The sequence below is a fragment of the Botrytis porri genome (genome assembly GCF_014898465.1).
Source record: "Botrytis porri strain MUCL 3234 chromosome Unknown BPOR_003, whole genome shotgun sequence".
Lineage (NCBI taxonomy): Eukaryota > Fungi > Ascomycota > Leotiomycetes > Helotiales > Sclerotiniaceae > Botrytis > Botrytis porri.
The window spans coordinates 3148705-3164016 of record NW_024066077.1 but is presented as its reverse complement, the minus strand read 5'-3'; the positions used below and the strand labels follow the sequence as shown (position 1 = coordinate 3164016).

General features: G+C 40.1%; 6 protein-coding genes across 6 annotated transcripts; 4 read left to right on the top strand and 2 right to left on the bottom strand.

Annotated features, from left to right (window-relative positions):
* Window positions 1-990: 990 nt before the first annotated feature.
* On the bottom strand, window positions 991-1943 carry EAF01_002946 (uncharacterized protein; the record flags this gene model as incomplete). Its single annotated transcript, XM_038911200.1, has 2 exons — window positions 991-1602; window positions 1665-1943. The coding sequence occupies 2 exons, from the start codon at window positions 1941-1943 to the stop codon at window positions 991-993; spliced, it is 891 nt and encodes a 296-aa protein (XP_038774122.1).
* A 1399-nt stretch (window positions 1944-3342) lies between these two features.
* On the bottom strand, window positions 3343-4516 carry EAF01_002945 (uncharacterized protein; the record flags this gene model as incomplete). The annotated part of the gene is made up of 2 exons (XM_038911199.1): window positions 3343-4428; window positions 4481-4516. The coding sequence occupies 2 exons, from the start codon at window positions 4514-4516 to the stop codon at window positions 3343-3345; spliced, it is 1122 nt and encodes a 373-aa protein (XP_038774121.1).
* Window positions 4517-6116: 1600 nt separating this feature from the next.
* On the top strand, window positions 6117-7400 carry EAF01_002944 (uncharacterized protein; the record flags this gene model as incomplete). The annotated part of the gene is made up of 3 exons (XM_038911198.1): window positions 6117-6413; window positions 6467-7252; window positions 7374-7400. The coding sequence occupies 3 exons, from the start codon at window positions 6117-6119 to the stop codon at window positions 7398-7400; spliced, it is 1110 nt and encodes a 369-aa protein (XP_038774120.1).
* Window positions 7401-9296: 1896 nt separating this feature from the next.
* On the top strand, window positions 9297-9926 carry EAF01_002943 (uncharacterized protein; the record flags this gene model as incomplete). The annotated part of the gene is made up of 1 exon (XM_038911197.1): window positions 9297-9926. One exon carries the CDS (start codon window positions 9297-9299, stop codon window positions 9924-9926), a length of 630 nt encoding a protein of 209 aa, XP_038774119.1.
* A 1033-nt stretch (window positions 9927-10959) lies between these two features.
* On the top strand, window positions 10960-11943 carry EAF01_002942 (uncharacterized protein; the record flags this gene model as incomplete). Its single annotated transcript, XM_038911196.1, has 5 exons — window positions 10960-11097; window positions 11156-11193; window positions 11292-11326; window positions 11371-11828; window positions 11917-11943. 5 exons carry the CDS (start codon window positions 10960-10962, stop codon window positions 11941-11943), a joined length of 696 nt encoding a protein of 231 aa, XP_038774118.1.
* A 1789-nt stretch (window positions 11944-13732) lies between these two features.
* On the top strand, window positions 13733-15036 carry EAF01_002941 (uncharacterized protein; the record flags this gene model as incomplete). Its single annotated transcript, XM_038911195.1, has 3 exons — window positions 13733-13987; window positions 14296-14946; window positions 15010-15036. The coding sequence occupies 3 exons, from the start codon at window positions 13733-13735 to the stop codon at window positions 15034-15036; spliced, it is 933 nt and encodes a 310-aa protein (XP_038774117.1).
* Window positions 15037-15312: the final 276 nt, after the last annotated feature.

Sequence of the window (15312 nt, the reverse complement as noted above, 5' to 3'; positions counted from 1 at the left end):
CGCAAGATGTGATGTGGGGCTGACCACGGACCAATGTTTCTATTTTTGTATTCGTGGGGGTTAGACGTCGACTGAATTGATAATAGAGGATATTGAGGTTATTTCGATATAAATATCTCTCAAATTCAATATAATCCCCAACCACTTTCGAATGAGAACGATGCTATTGTTTCTTTACACCCATATCAAATAGCTGCATATATGTCTCGTCGTTTCGTGTGTTTAGGCATCTGGAATGGCTACCAACGAAAGTATCATTCCGTTGACGTTCAGGAGAACTTTTCTTTGATTGGCGACGATGAGTATCAGTATGCTTACTATCTCTTATTTCTCCCCGCTTGTTGTTCAATTCGACAGGAGACGTCTACGGAGAAGCGGCTGGCACACCAACATTCAAATCCGATGATGAGAGCTTGATGTTTCTGTCATACTACTCTCACCCTTTCCGGTCTGTAATATATTGATCACAAGAAATACCTTTATATCAATTCCACAAAGATGATACGTTGACAAGATTTCAAGGTCATTCGGACTTCAATTCCTGTCCAAGGCCGACGTTAAATCGAGATTTCTCACGCCACTTTGGCTATCCATAGCCCGAATTACATCTATTTGCTTCACAGTCACAAGCCGCCATATAGCTTCTATGCTTTTTCTTTGCTAAATTATTGTTACATTCTATAAGGGTATTATTAAATTTGACCCCATATACTCTAAACGCTATTCATCATTTGTGATTGTCCAAATCCTGACGATATATGGCTGAAATAACACGCTATACTCCACAATATGAAAATATATTGATATACGCACTCCGAATCTTCACCAATCCACAGTATCCTGATCCCAGGGAAGATCCTCGTCTCGGATTTTGGCACAGAAGAAGCCCCTTTTGTTACTCTGTGAGCCAGGGCTTATTTCCTCGCCGACCCGACCTAAAAATCGGTCAAGAGCCAAGTTGCTTGACAATAAAGTCATGAAACTTTGATACTACTCCATAGTAGTATTTTTCAACTCGTCTGCTTCCAAACGATTCATCACTTCTCGGTAATAGGTAGCACTCTGATACTCTAGTGCATCATCCTTCATACCATATCTCACCATCAACATCCTCTTCCAAGCCGGCGTCTCTTTGCTAAACGATTCTATGCCACAATCAACGGAAGTTCGTACGAAGTCAACGCTCTGGAGCGCTTTAAAAAAGCAAGATTTGATATCTTCGTCGTCCTCGAACTTTGATTGCCAATGTTCTTTGCCAGCAGTACTTTTTGCTTTTGAAACTTCGTAGATTAAGCACTCCCGGAAGAGAACAGGGTGGTGCAGCTGTTTAGCGATTCGAATCAAAGAATCACTGTTCTGGCAGATCCTGTCAGTAAATCCGGGACTTCTATGAAACGCGGAATCTAATGTATGTGAAAGGGCCGGACGAGCACACAAGGAATCTGCCGAGCGGACGATGTCCTTGAAACTTTGATAATTGCGAATGACATATGGTTTATTGTAAAAAGCAAAGAGTACGGCTTCGAAAGCACGTCTTTCTCCTTCCTCAGTTTGTGGGGCTCTCAGTTTGTTTGTGTTTGTCAGAATTTCGAAGTTTGATGTCTACGATAGATTAGTGTTTATCCTCTAGACAAGCATTTTTAGCATTGGACTGGTGTGCGTACCGATTTGATTAATTCCATAAGCCAAATTCCATCCTTGTCAACTACAGAGGTAAAATCATAACGGAACTTTCCTGATGGAATTGCATGCTTTTCTCCCCATTCTAAAGTTGACCGGAAATATTTGGATTTTAGTTTTATGATAATGGAGTGAGCATAATACACTTGGCCGAAGACATTGAGGCGGACATCATTTTTGAAGCCGGGTTGGCGAAGGATTATAGGCTCAGCTATCTTCTGGTTGCCATCGGAATCGCTCTTTCGTAGAATTGAAGAATTCATGATTACCGATGATGGGTGGTGAAATTGAGGTAGCCTTTGAGGATTTAGAATGAAGTCACGAAAGGAATTTGAGAGTGTCTTTTTCAGAGTTTTCGCTGGGTGCTCAGTAAAATTCGAAGGGCTCAATCACTTTTTATCTACCTTTGGATTTACATCTGGACTGGGTCAATCACTTGACGTGTGCCAAATACCTCTAGTCACCGCGCTATCTGTTAGTCTACTGAACCAATCTTGACTAATGATACGCTAAGTATAGTGCAAGACATACCATTTCGAATTCTAGAAGAGTTTCGAACTTGGGTTATCTTCTAGAATCCATGTACTCTAAATTCATCAATTCCATTATCTACAAGGCTTTCAGTCAAAATGTCTTTCGCGGACCTCATGGTGACTCTCTATTAGCCGAGATGTCTTAGAATCTTTGAGAAAATATCTGTGAGGAGTGTTTCGGAATTATTTTTTGAATGACGTTTGAGGAAACCATTTAATTAGCGTTTCATTTTCTGCAGGGCTGACGTCCATAATACCTTAAAAAATACTAGAGTTTCGATCGCAGCAGACTTAACGCCATAGATACTATGCTTAAGACAGAATCTTACTGTGCTTGTCTTAGCCATACTGCTTTTTTCTTTACCATTGCTTAATGAAAGGTATCTGACACAAAGAATAACCACTATCCGAGTTTGTGTTCTCTCTTATTTTAAGGAATTTTTGATGCTCGTGAAAGCCATTAACTATAGATTACGGATATCAAGTTATCTCCCAAATTTCGATGATGAATCTGGCGTTTTGTGGTTTGAAGGTACCAGATTAAGCTTTTTACGGAGTGAACTAGTCATGCAAGTACATGCAAACTTGTTAGGATCAAAGCTGTGATATAGAGCCATTAGATATGCAACAACGCATTTGGAGGACGGAAATTGATACTTGATTGGTTCGCCGCCTATCACGCGATAATCTGGTAGTCTATAGTCTAGTTTAGTTACTACCCTATGCTCGATCTGGTAGTGTAGTGCCTGTGAAAGCTATTCTCGACAAATCACACCCGGTCATCGTATTGCCTAAAGGAGAATTAGTAGATTTGAGACTTAGAAATTGAAATTAGTCATGTCTATGCATCTAGAATTTCAATCGCCCGAATCTACTTCATCCAATTCCAGTGAAAAGCTTCACTCAATCTTATATTTCTTTGAAGTGTATTCTTTATTTTTGCATTCTAAGTACCTAACACATTAAGTATATCGCTAATACTCCAACAACTCCGATAAAACCCGCTGGTGACGAGATCCCATCTGAAGTACAAACGCACAATATGCTGATGATCATCTTCCTTTTTGAGTCTTCCAAATCCCGATACAAATGGCAAATACTAAAGGCAAGAACATAGCCAGCGCCAGTATCATACATTTCGCGATGCTTCATACTCATGGAATACACTGACAGAGTCCGCAGCTCCTCGTATAAAATCTCTCAAGCTGTTCCCAAGAGATAGACCAGAAATCTTCAACAAAGAAAGTTCCTCTGGGCCCAGCTTATAAAGATGTCTTGGTTTACCAGTGTAGCCAGTATCCACAGTGAAAATGTTGCCATACGCTGCTTCTTTGGCATTCTTTAACATTTCATGAGCAGTACTACCCATCAGAAAAATTTCAGCCGTTCTGAGTCTTCTTGTAAGGATAACTAATTCGTTGCCGATGAATTGCAAGTCGATAGCTTCATGAGGAGGAGGCAAATGGATCTCTCCCACAACCTCACTGTTCGGGCTTATCCTAATAATTCTCGAGGCACCAGCTACTCCGCACCACATATGATCTTCTGAATCTATCACAAAAGCCGTTGGACACTCCTTGGGATGTTTGAATTCATAGAATAGCCTGTCTTTTTCCATGTCAATGATGCCTGTCTCGATATCAAAGTCATAAGCGAGTATGCAATTATTTCGCGCGAGCTCATGGATGTAAATGGTTTTTTCATCCAAGCTCCAACCTATTCCACCGAAACGCCGGACACTCACGTAACGACGATTGGATGGTTTCCAGTCCTTATCAAGGTGAAAGAGTTGGCCAGAAGAGTTTCTTCCCTCACTAGTCATCAACCAAACTCTCCCCATGCAATCCACGCTGCCCCCAGTGTAACGTAAGTTATTAGGTGTTTCCACATCCAACTGGGATCTCGGTGAAATCCCTTCAGATACAACTCGGGAGTCCCGATTTCCTAGGTGACGATAATTTTCTATGAACCCGAGCTTTTCCGTCGTGGCAACGAAGAGTGTATCCGAGTATCCTTCAATCTCGACACAAAACAATGGTTGAAATTCGGGTTTCATAATCGAATAAGAGATTGAATCGTTATTCCCCATGATGAGATTATTCCGTATTTCTTTCAGTGTGCCTATTAGATGGATGCTGTTCGCCGCTATCAAGTTGATGCTTTGATCTTCCGCGATCAATATTTTCTTGAAGTCTAGATTCCTGGGAAGTAATGGCTGTATGAATATCAGTCAAAGGATCAATCAATTTCATTTTTCTAATACTTACTTCTTCCACAGACCATGTTGTTACTGAACCGGACATTTTAGGTTAAGTCTGACGAAAATTATACTATTTATGGCTTATTCGGAGTAGAATGTATGTCTGATGATGAATACAATGTATTTGACAGTGATGTTTTCGTATTGGAAAAAAAATCATGACGGTACGGGTTGAGCGATATGTGAATTAAGTACGTATACAGAAAGAGCGATAAGTCAGCGTTGCACACCGATAAATACAGATTATGCCATTTGTACCTTCTTGATGAAGTATAGCTAATAGGGAACTACGACCCCATGGATGATATGACGCTTTCCAACAATCTTTGATATGCCAATTTAGACTTAATAAAGAGGAAAATCCTGAGGCTCTGATACTCCCAGCGATAGGGTTAGGATCAATCAATCAAAAATCTTAGAAACAAGGAAATTTAAATGTTTGAAGTTTGGGAAAGAGCATTTCAAGAGGCGTAGTTTAGTGTCCATCGCTGCAATTCTATATAAGATTGAGAACATCGGGCATGAATTGCCTGGTTTGGTATTAAATTGTTCAAGGTATAGTTTACACAAAATCGATATTCGTTCATGTAAGCGCTGTTAAAACAACACATGCGCTGCAAGTAACCAGGTCAACATTCATTTTGTGATCTGAGTGCTGGCAGATTCCTCGAATTTGCAAACTAGGGGGTCTTCGTCAGCGACGATTGGTGTGGTCTTTAGAATTAGTCATGATCCCGTTGCGTAGATATGCATAGATGAAAGTAGACCACAGCAGGAGGTCCGACTAGATACATACAAGAAGCTAAGGTTTGTAAGTCATACATAGAGGGTTACTCAAATGCTCACAGTGTTGTAGAGATTTGAGATAAAGAAGTGTCTTGAAAACATGGCATATAGTGTTTGGTGTATAGATTATATGTAAGACCTCAACGGGCGTGAAACACATATAAGATTGAAAGTACATGATGTATGTCAGCGGAGAGAACTAGTAAGAGATGAGCTAATTTGCATAGGATAGCATGTAAGCGAAGAACTACTTCATTCGGAGTAAGAGTTGTGTGCCTAGCACTCACATGGGCTTCTATTTTCAGACCTTCGTTCAATGACATCGGCTTATTGATAAGAGTCTACTATCCGTTATTTCATTCTCGCTCTTTGACACTCAAAAATGTAGAAAGTAAGGCCAAGATATCATTGAGCTAACGCTCGAGGGTTCGTCGAACAATCGAACCCAAGTCAGAAGATTCTAAATACTTAAACACATATGATAAGATGAAGACCATCAAGGCATCATGTCTGCACTTTCTTGTCTATCCTAGTGTCAGATGACACTACGATGGAACTGTGAAGTTGGGTACGGCAACCGCTGCCAATTACTCAGAAGAAAATTTCTAGTCCGGCTTTCTTTCAAGTCAATTAATGATAGTTATCTCTAAGTGTTGCTGTATTGGGTAGAAGTCGCTTGTACCTATTCAGAGATCCGCTAATACTTAAGCTTAACTCCTCCACCTTCTCGAAAAAAATATCCTCCTACTTTTTTACAATAAGAAGAACATCTTTCATCATCATCATCAATTCCACCCGCATTAACAATAAAACTTTCAAAAACATATCTGTGTTACTAGATACGTATAATTTTCACGATGCCACTGGCCAAAAAGAGAAAGCTCGACCTAGAAGACAACGGACCATCATCCACAATCGTCCGTACTTTCGATTTGCCTGGTCAGAAGGTCGACGTTAAACTGAGTATATTTGATGAATTGCAGATCCATGTTCACTCAACGGTCTTGAAACCTCATAGTGCTTTCTTCCGAAGATCGCTGGACTCATCCAACAAGAATGATGATGATAAAAACACTGGAAATTTCAAATATGAATGGGCAACAGTCTACGACGATGATGGAAGCTGGAGTTTGGTTGAAACCAGAAATATGAAAGTAGGTTTTTGGATTTCCATGTGTGGATTAGCTTGCTGACTTTTCACGCGTAGCATGACATTTCAAGCTCAAATTTGATGCCGAGACAAATAAAACGTACCCAAAAACTACATGAAACAGCGTTCATAAACTTCATTGGTACTTTCTACGGGAAATCATGGGTAATAAAAAATACCGAGGCTTTGCAGCTGGTCACCGAATTAGCCGATTATTATTGCGCTCTTCCAGTTGTTTCAAAATCGCTGCATGGCGCATTTTTCAGAAGCCCTGAATTCTCCAAAAGAATTTTCTTTAGCAATAAATTGACATTGCTCAATTTAGCATTCAGATTACGTTCTCCTGAGCTCTTTCGGGAATGCATGATATGCTTAGTTGGAAGGTGGCAAGACCACACCTGCCAATATCCGATTGAAAGCCAACCTGAGATGCTGTATAACCCAAAACTTACAAATCGGAAGCTAAACGAGTTAGCGATCAAGTTACATAACCAAATATGTATCAAAGTATCTGCGACTCAACGACAAATTGTTTTTCATTGTCAAGTCAAGCCAAATGCTCTAGGAATCAAGGCCAAAATCGAAAGATCTTATCTTGACAAAATGAAGCGGAGAGAGACTGAAAAAGGAGTCTACGGTGGCCAAGTTTCACTCCCTGAATATTTTCAGACGTTTGGAGAAGATTCTTCGGGAATTTTCGCGCTAGCTGTTAGTGACATATTGAAGAACGAACTTATCTTCAACAAGTCTTTACGGGCAGGGGACATTCTGTTTCCTGGAAAAACACAGAACGATATTCAGGCACATTTTCTGTGTGCAGAAATTAAGGACGAGGATCTACCGGTAAGCAATTTCATCACCTTCTGAGGAGATCCTTAGTAGGCCTGTGTATTCTTCTTTTGTCCGAGAACTGCGATGACGTTATATTTTGAAGTTATTTGTAACACTAACATTATGATAATAGTGGGATCTGAACGAAACTGATTGGTGAGAGACGTTTTCGATAGAGCTGCAATTACGTTAAGCGAGTCGCGATTCAGCTGTTTTTTGTTTCACAGCTGTGTTTGTACTAGATAAGATAAGATATGATCACAGTCTGTTCACTGGAGTGGTAATGATAGGTAGCTGAGCTTGCAGAAATATATGACATCTACACGCAGAGGCTTTCGCAGATTGTGATAGTTATCAGATCAAAGACACGGAGTCTGCTCTATTCACTGAATTCTGGCTCATAAAAACGATCATGGAGCTCATACTTTTGTTAATTAAGACGAGAGAGTAGTGAGAGATTATATTAAACAAAACAATTTGCAAAAACTGTTTGCGTGGTCGATATGTACACAAGTGCTTTCCTGGTGCCCAAAGATGTATGATGAAGATATTGAGATATTCTAGCCCTGTTTAGATGTCAATGACCAATCAGTTTGTATGCGGATGGCAGTCATGCAGGTTTGTGGTCTTCGCAAGCTTTCGGGTTGACTGTAGATGCTAGCTGTTGGAGTGCAAGTGATGATCAACTACTCGGGAAAAAAATTCTTAGACGAATTAAACAGACAAGCATTGTAGATATTTTAACACCAGACGATAGATAGATGACTGCTTTGATATTAGATTATATGTCAACTGATCTTCTGGCATCTACATGCCTGATACTACAAATGGAGAAAAAGTTCTCCTAGAGACCCGGGAAAAAAAAGAATATACGCTCAAGTCGATATATGTACGCAAGTTGTATTCAAATGAACCCAGAATCTTCGTTCTGGTAAATTAATGTACAGCAAATCTAACTAGAATATTTATTTCGGGAACGCGTTCTTGTGACTGTGTGGAGTGCCGTGAAAGATAAGAAGTTAGATGATATTGAGATTTTAAGCAAAGGTCCAGAGAAGAAGGAAGCCGTCTGCATCCACCCCCTTCGTGATCAAGAAACAGAAACTCTGCGGCAGAGTATATGCCAAAATGTCAATATTCATAAGGGTAGCCTCTCTAGCAAAGGTACTGGTGGCATGATATTCCGAGTCAGAAGCATGAAGGTACAGTTTTCCCTCACTGTCCTCTGAATCAAGTACATATAAATCAATGATTCCTTAACAATACTTAAAGGAATAATGAGCACGAGTAAAATATGTAAAATTCGAATCCGCAATTTTGGAGGGGGGAGGGGGCGATAGTAATGAATGTCTACTAAACAATTTCACTGATACAGTGGCTGAGAGAACATACTATACGCTAGTTTGTTAAAGGAGCCGTACGTTCCCACCAAGCAGGTTAATTTAGCGAAACTAGCGTGCCTAGATTTATTATTTAAGTTGTTCTTCCTTTTGTTCAAGACTCTTACTCTCAAACATTTCATACTCATAGTCTTGCTTCAGAATCTAACTACCCTAATAGCAACCAATTCATACCATTACAATTTCAACAGGAGTGATCATGGATCAAACCCAGAGACTATCCCCAAAGTTGAAGGTGTTTTCACTTCCCGATCAGACACCTGATACCAGATTTGTCTTGTTCGATGAAATAGAAGTACACCTACATTCAACAGTTTATAACTACACTCGGCATTTTTTCGCAAATTTCTAGACTCTCCAGACAAAAAGCCTGCAGAGCCGTCAGCAGAATTCCGATACGAGTGGGTCAGTGAAATTGAGGAGGATGGCGAATGGCATATGGTCGAGAAATTCCATGCAGTATGTTCAATAAACCTTCATGATTGTTTAGTTTTGAATGACGATTAATGTTAATCATAATACAGAAGTCAAATAATAATGTCTTGTCGGAAAAGACATTCTGGGATATGGAGGTACTGGTTTTCATTGAGATGCTCAACGCATTATATCGTTTTCCATATAAGATCTGGGTGACTCGGCTGTTCATCGTCACTAAGATGGCAGATTACTATTGCTGCCTTCCGGCAGTCTCGCACAATCTCTTCGCATGTTTCGATCAAAGCAACAACGAATATATCGCAGAATATGCTGCTCAGCTTCTTGATATTGCTTACAAGCTTCGTCAACCACTCTTGTTCAAAGATTGTCTCATTCACGTTACTGGTTATATGCCTCCTGACTCCCGTGATTTCCATCATGTTTGCAGCAAAGTGGTCTGTGACGTCATAATGAAAGCTCGTAACGAGGTTAATCGACGAGTCGTTGACGCCCAGCAACGTCTCCTGCTATGCACATCTAGCGAGGAGCGCTCGAAGCTTCTAGGCCATTTTTGGGAGACTGGCTGTGAGGAAACAGAAGGGCAGCTGAGCTTGTCTCGTTACTTCAGAATTCTGGCGGAGCACGACAGTGAATTTGCCAGTGTCCTGTCTAACGTGCTCCAATGCGAATTACGTTTACCGTCTGAATCAAGTCACGAAGCGGGATCCCGTTATCTCAATGATACGGATCACTTCTATTGCGCAAGATTGTTGGACAGAGATCTACCAGTACGTAATACCGATTCTCTTGATTCTAGCATATTTTTCTCTCAAAATCTGAGGCTTATCTACTTAGTGGGATCCGACTGAGACCGACTGGTAACAGCGCACGTTGCTCATCTCGAAGAAATATTGCCTGTACGTATATCCATCTATCTAATCCTACTGCGGAGAACACATGTCAATCGTCACGTCAAATTCAATACTAATTAACCAATAGACCTTAAGATTGCAGATGTGTAATCTACATCAGAGCATTATTCTTCTATGACATCCCGCTACGATAAGTAGGAAAGGCAACAACAGTGCGCCAATTGTGCAGATTGTAAGCTCATTTTGGTTAATTGCTGCGTACCTTGGATGATTCCAAATATCGTGGACATAGTAGCTACAATAAATAGCAATACCTGATACTGTACCCTTTGAATGTTTTTATGTCGGTTGAGATTGTGAACTTGAATTTTTACATGGGCTTGTAGGTGCAATTTTCCAGATGCACTCTCAAGTAGACTGTGAGACCGGGTATCCGCAGAGCAGATGATGAGTCGTGCAGATGATCTGTAGTAGAAAACTTGTGAGTAGGTTGTGTAATTTCTGCGTAGCCGCATCACAGAGTGACTTCTTTCATATCTGGGTAGGTTGAGTTTCTGAGAATGCTCTTGAAGAAATGTGGTGTCCGCCAGGTGCTCTTAACTGTAGTATCAATTGATAGATAGAAACAATCTTAACAATCTTAAACTCTTGAGAGAAGATATATGCAACGGATCCCGTTAATGATAATGCCATCGAATACATAGATTGCAATGAAAAGCAAACGAGAGAGATTGTATCAGTCATGTGATCCACTAATAGTGAATATAAGGATTTGGATGCGCGAGTACCAGAAAGGTCTGCGCTGCCGCCATACTAGGTAAACGACGCTAAGGTTTTCATCTTCAATTTCTCTTCGCCCCTTTTTCCAAAGCTCGTCCAGCAAAAAACAACCATGGCAGCTGCTCTATCTGATGGAGGCTTAGCACCCTAAATACAGATCAAGAAGTTCGATGTCCCAGGCCAGCTTCCAGATACCCGATTTCGTCTTTTCGAAAAGATGGGAACTCATGCCCATTTACCTTTACTCAAAATGCATTCTGCATTCTTTCGAAAATTTATCGATTCTCCAGATGAGATACCCGCAAAAGCTGGAGCGGCCTTTGCATATGAGTGGGTTGATGAGGTCGATGATGATGGTTCTGGATGGCATATCGTTGCTGATAGTAATGTATGAAGTTATTTGCCCTCTTATACATCCCACAAATGCTAACTGGGGTGAAATCTAGAGGAAGAGTTCAAACAAATTATCGGAGGGCATGTCAGAGTCAGCAACAGATGTCTTTGTTAGCATGCTTAATTGAATTTATCGCATCCTATTTAAAACTGAACCAAAGCAATTGATCGAAGTTACAAATCTTGCAGATTACAATCGTTGTTTGCCAGCAGTAAAACGATCTGTATGCTTGTTTCTATATGAGCCCTAACTTTGATATTCGCAAAGCACGCGATCTCATCGAGTCAGCGTACAAACTTCGTCAGAAATTATTGTTCAGAGACTGCATCATCTATATTGCTGGTAATGTGCACCAGACGACTGTTTTTCTGCACGAGATCGAGAATTCCATTTTCAAACAGGCTCTGCAACAGGTGCTACTGACTGTACGGAACAAATTCTTCGAAAGCCTTGTTGGAGCCCAAGAAGCAATGCATTTGACGGCGTCTGATGATAATGTGCCACTGTTCAAGATAACGAAGGATGTTAGCATGAAAGTATCGGAACATGGAAACTTTTCCCAGCCAGAATTTTATAGAAAACTGGTCAATCGGGAAGAGAAGTTTGCCGAAAGCCTAGAGGAGGCGCTTTCCAGAAATTTACAGCTGGATAGTTCAGCCATGGCAAGAGTTGGTGATTACGAGGATCATTTTTTCTGCGGAAGTCTGAGCGACGAGGAACTACTAGTAAGCTTGCTTAAACTTTTGATCCTGATTCTCTACTATCTACACATTAATATTCAAGAATAGTTTTATACTAACATTAATCTTGTAGTGGGACACTACCGAAACCGACTGGTAGCTGTTTGATACTCGGTCATCAATGATTCATCAAGATTCCTCCACTTTTCATCTCTTCACCTTCACGCCCGTCAGCTCTACAGAAAGACTTGTTCATTTCAAAAGTGAGCCTCCAAAAAACGCGTGGCACATCGTTTTCTTGTAGGCCTTTACCAGCGGGCGGTTTTCTATAAGCATTACATGAGTGGCCTTGGTATTGGGTGGCGGCGATGGTGGTGGTGAGTAGATAGACAAGATCAATCTGGAAAGCTTCACATGCTTCATTTCGTCAATTTGGGTATGGGACATCTAATACCAGCAGGCATCATAAAGCTTACACTACACGTACCTGTTCAACTTCTACAACGGTATGCATAACCAGTTTCCCCAACTTTTTTTTAGTCGATGCGTTTAAGAAATTTCATTTTTCAGTTTAATTTGAATTTAAAATGCTAGTAACTTTACAACTATATATCCAAATCTTATTAAATCCGAAGGACATCATTAGATATACTATAAAAACCTAAAGTTTGAAATACAGGAAACTAATTTAGGAAATTTGTTTAAATTATATACTAAATAATTTTACATGTATTGGTTTGAGAAGAATACGAAAGACGTAGTACTCACGGTATTTATAAGTTCTAAATGTCTATATTATATTCTGCCTAAAGAGCTAGTCTCTATCGTCTTCGCTAAGGGGTTGAAATACAGTAGCTAATGAATTGAGGTGATTTACTAGATTCTAGTAATCAATATTTGTATAGTATGTCTATTTTATTTGAGAAAATGAAAACAATAAACACCTTATTGATTTAATAATAAATATACTTTCTATTTATTTATTTAAATAAATAAGTATAGCAAAACTTTGATTTCATTATTAATAAAAAGTATAAAATTAGTTTAATTGATTTCTATATTTATTAATAAATTTACTCGATTTAATGTGATAATATTATTTATATGATCAATTATTTATAAGTTGACAAAGTTGTGTTTAAAAGTATTGATTAAAGTTTTTAAGGGGAAACTAGTTATACATATTATTGTACTAAAGAATCCTCATTCAATCATTTTCTTCCGTCTCGATAACTACGTTTGTGAAGGTTCTAATGATCTAGGGAATAATTAAGCCTTCATTCCGTGAGTTGCATCAACAAAGTAAGTCGAGTAAGTTGTCTCAACGGTCCACCATAATAGTCGGAGGAATTTCTTGTGTAATGTGTAATCCAGGCAGGAGTGACCATCCATCGCTTAACTCCAACTGCTAACTTCGCTAGTCTTACTTAGATAGATACAGTACCACTCAACCAATTTTTCTGATATACTTCACCCATGGTGTAGTTGCTGGTCATAACTCTGATGTTTTCGAACGCCGATCCCCTGCAGTGTAACCATAACATGGCTCACTGCATCTCTCGCATGTGCTAATGTGTCATCAACACGTGACGGACCCAATGAGGACGGGTTTCCAAGGTTTCCAAGGTTTCCTCCGGACACCTGCATTTCCCCGCCTAACGACATCTCATCACTTTAAGCACTTTCATTCTTACTTTCTATTCTTCCTCATATCTTTGTTTTTTCATTTTATCTGGTGAAGTGAGACATTCAACGTGTCGTTCACAGACATTCATACCATATTCATCATACATTAGTCAAAGCTTGCGGGAACCTTTAGGAACTGGAACTTCGCGCAACCGCGTCAAAATCAGCTTATCAACTTTGGCCGACAATCGATACTGTCTGTTTCTCTGTCTCAAATCATCTCTTACCTGCTACTAAAAGCGTAAATCTATTCAGACACGATCATGCCTTCTCCCCAACTTGTGACGTTTTCCATCCCGGGACAAACGCCCGACACTCGGATCACGATTTTCCAGCTCAAAGAGTTACATGTTCACTCCAGTATTCTGAAACTTTACTCAGCCTACTTCCGAAAATTTATGGACTCTCCTGACAAGGATTCGGCTCCTCCCAGCGCAATGTGGAAATATGATTGGACTGAAAAGGTTGAGGAAGATGGTAGCTGGTATGTTGTTGATAAAAGAGGTCAGGAATTTGAGGTCAGTCTGCTTTATCCGTAATTTCACATATGGTGGTTAAGATGGTAGATTGTTGAAAGGTTTTCAGACAAAGTTTTGTTTGTGTTTGCAATCAGGAGATCTAACGTTGCTGGAATCACTCCAGTAGATTGGATCCTTTAAATTATTTAGGTCTCCAAGCACATTTCATTCTCCCATTTATGATCTAAAATGTCGATAAAGATCTCCTCATTACGATATATTAGACATGAATCCGAGAGTATGCCATGCATAGCTCAGAAATCTACCGAAATGGTTGTTCGTATCCACTATTCTAACATGTACTACAGGAACAACAAAGTGTAAACAGTCGTGATGATATGGATATTGTGGCCTTTGAAAATGTTATCATGAGCATGTACCAAAAGCCTTACGAAATTACATGCACAGCGCATTTGCAAGAGATTACAACCTTGGCCGATTTCTACCGTTGTCTACCCGTAGTGTCAAATTCTCTCTACTCAGCCTTCTTCCGCAGCCCGAAATTTCTTGCCGATATAAAAGAAGATAGGGAGATCTTACTAGAGTTATCATGCAAATTGAGACATCGCGAGCTGTTCAACGACTGTCTCGTCCTGATTTCTGGGTATTGGTCTCCCGACGAATTTGCATTCAGCACAAAGATAGAGGATACAGGACTTGCAACACTGGCTGAGAACGTACATAACCGTGTTGGAACACTTCTGGCAAGAAACATACAGAGCATACTAATAGATACGAGAAACACGGTCCATGCTGGGGACTATCTAAAAGCTGCAGTATCTGGTACCGCAGGCTCACTAGTAAAATACCACGTGAAATTGCAGAAATCCCTTTCCCCCATGCATGTTATAAACGACATCACCAAGAACAACCTCAAGTTGAATACTTCTGCAGTAGCTGGGGAGGGGGATTATGTTTACAACTTCCTTTGCATTGAATTGAAGGAGGAAGATATTCCTGTAAGTTTTGAGTATTGACAGGCATAAACCTCATATTCAAAAACAAGGCTGATATGTTACTAGTGGGATACAACTGAGACAGACTGGTAAGAGCAAAATGAGACGGGTAGGATTTCAGTATCCCGGGTTGCAACCCGACCATGAAGTGTTCCTAGTCCTCAACTTCCGTCTGCACAATGAACCCACTCTTAAACCAAATACATACGGAATATTCAATCCACCTCCTTCATCAAACTTTGATTTTGCGTTTGCAACTTCTAGACAGCCGTTTCCCTTTCTTTCTGTTTTTGTTTATTACTTTCTGTCCCGACCGTTGCAACTCCAGACGTGGCCAAATGCACAGAACTTGTAGCGAGAATGCTCGAT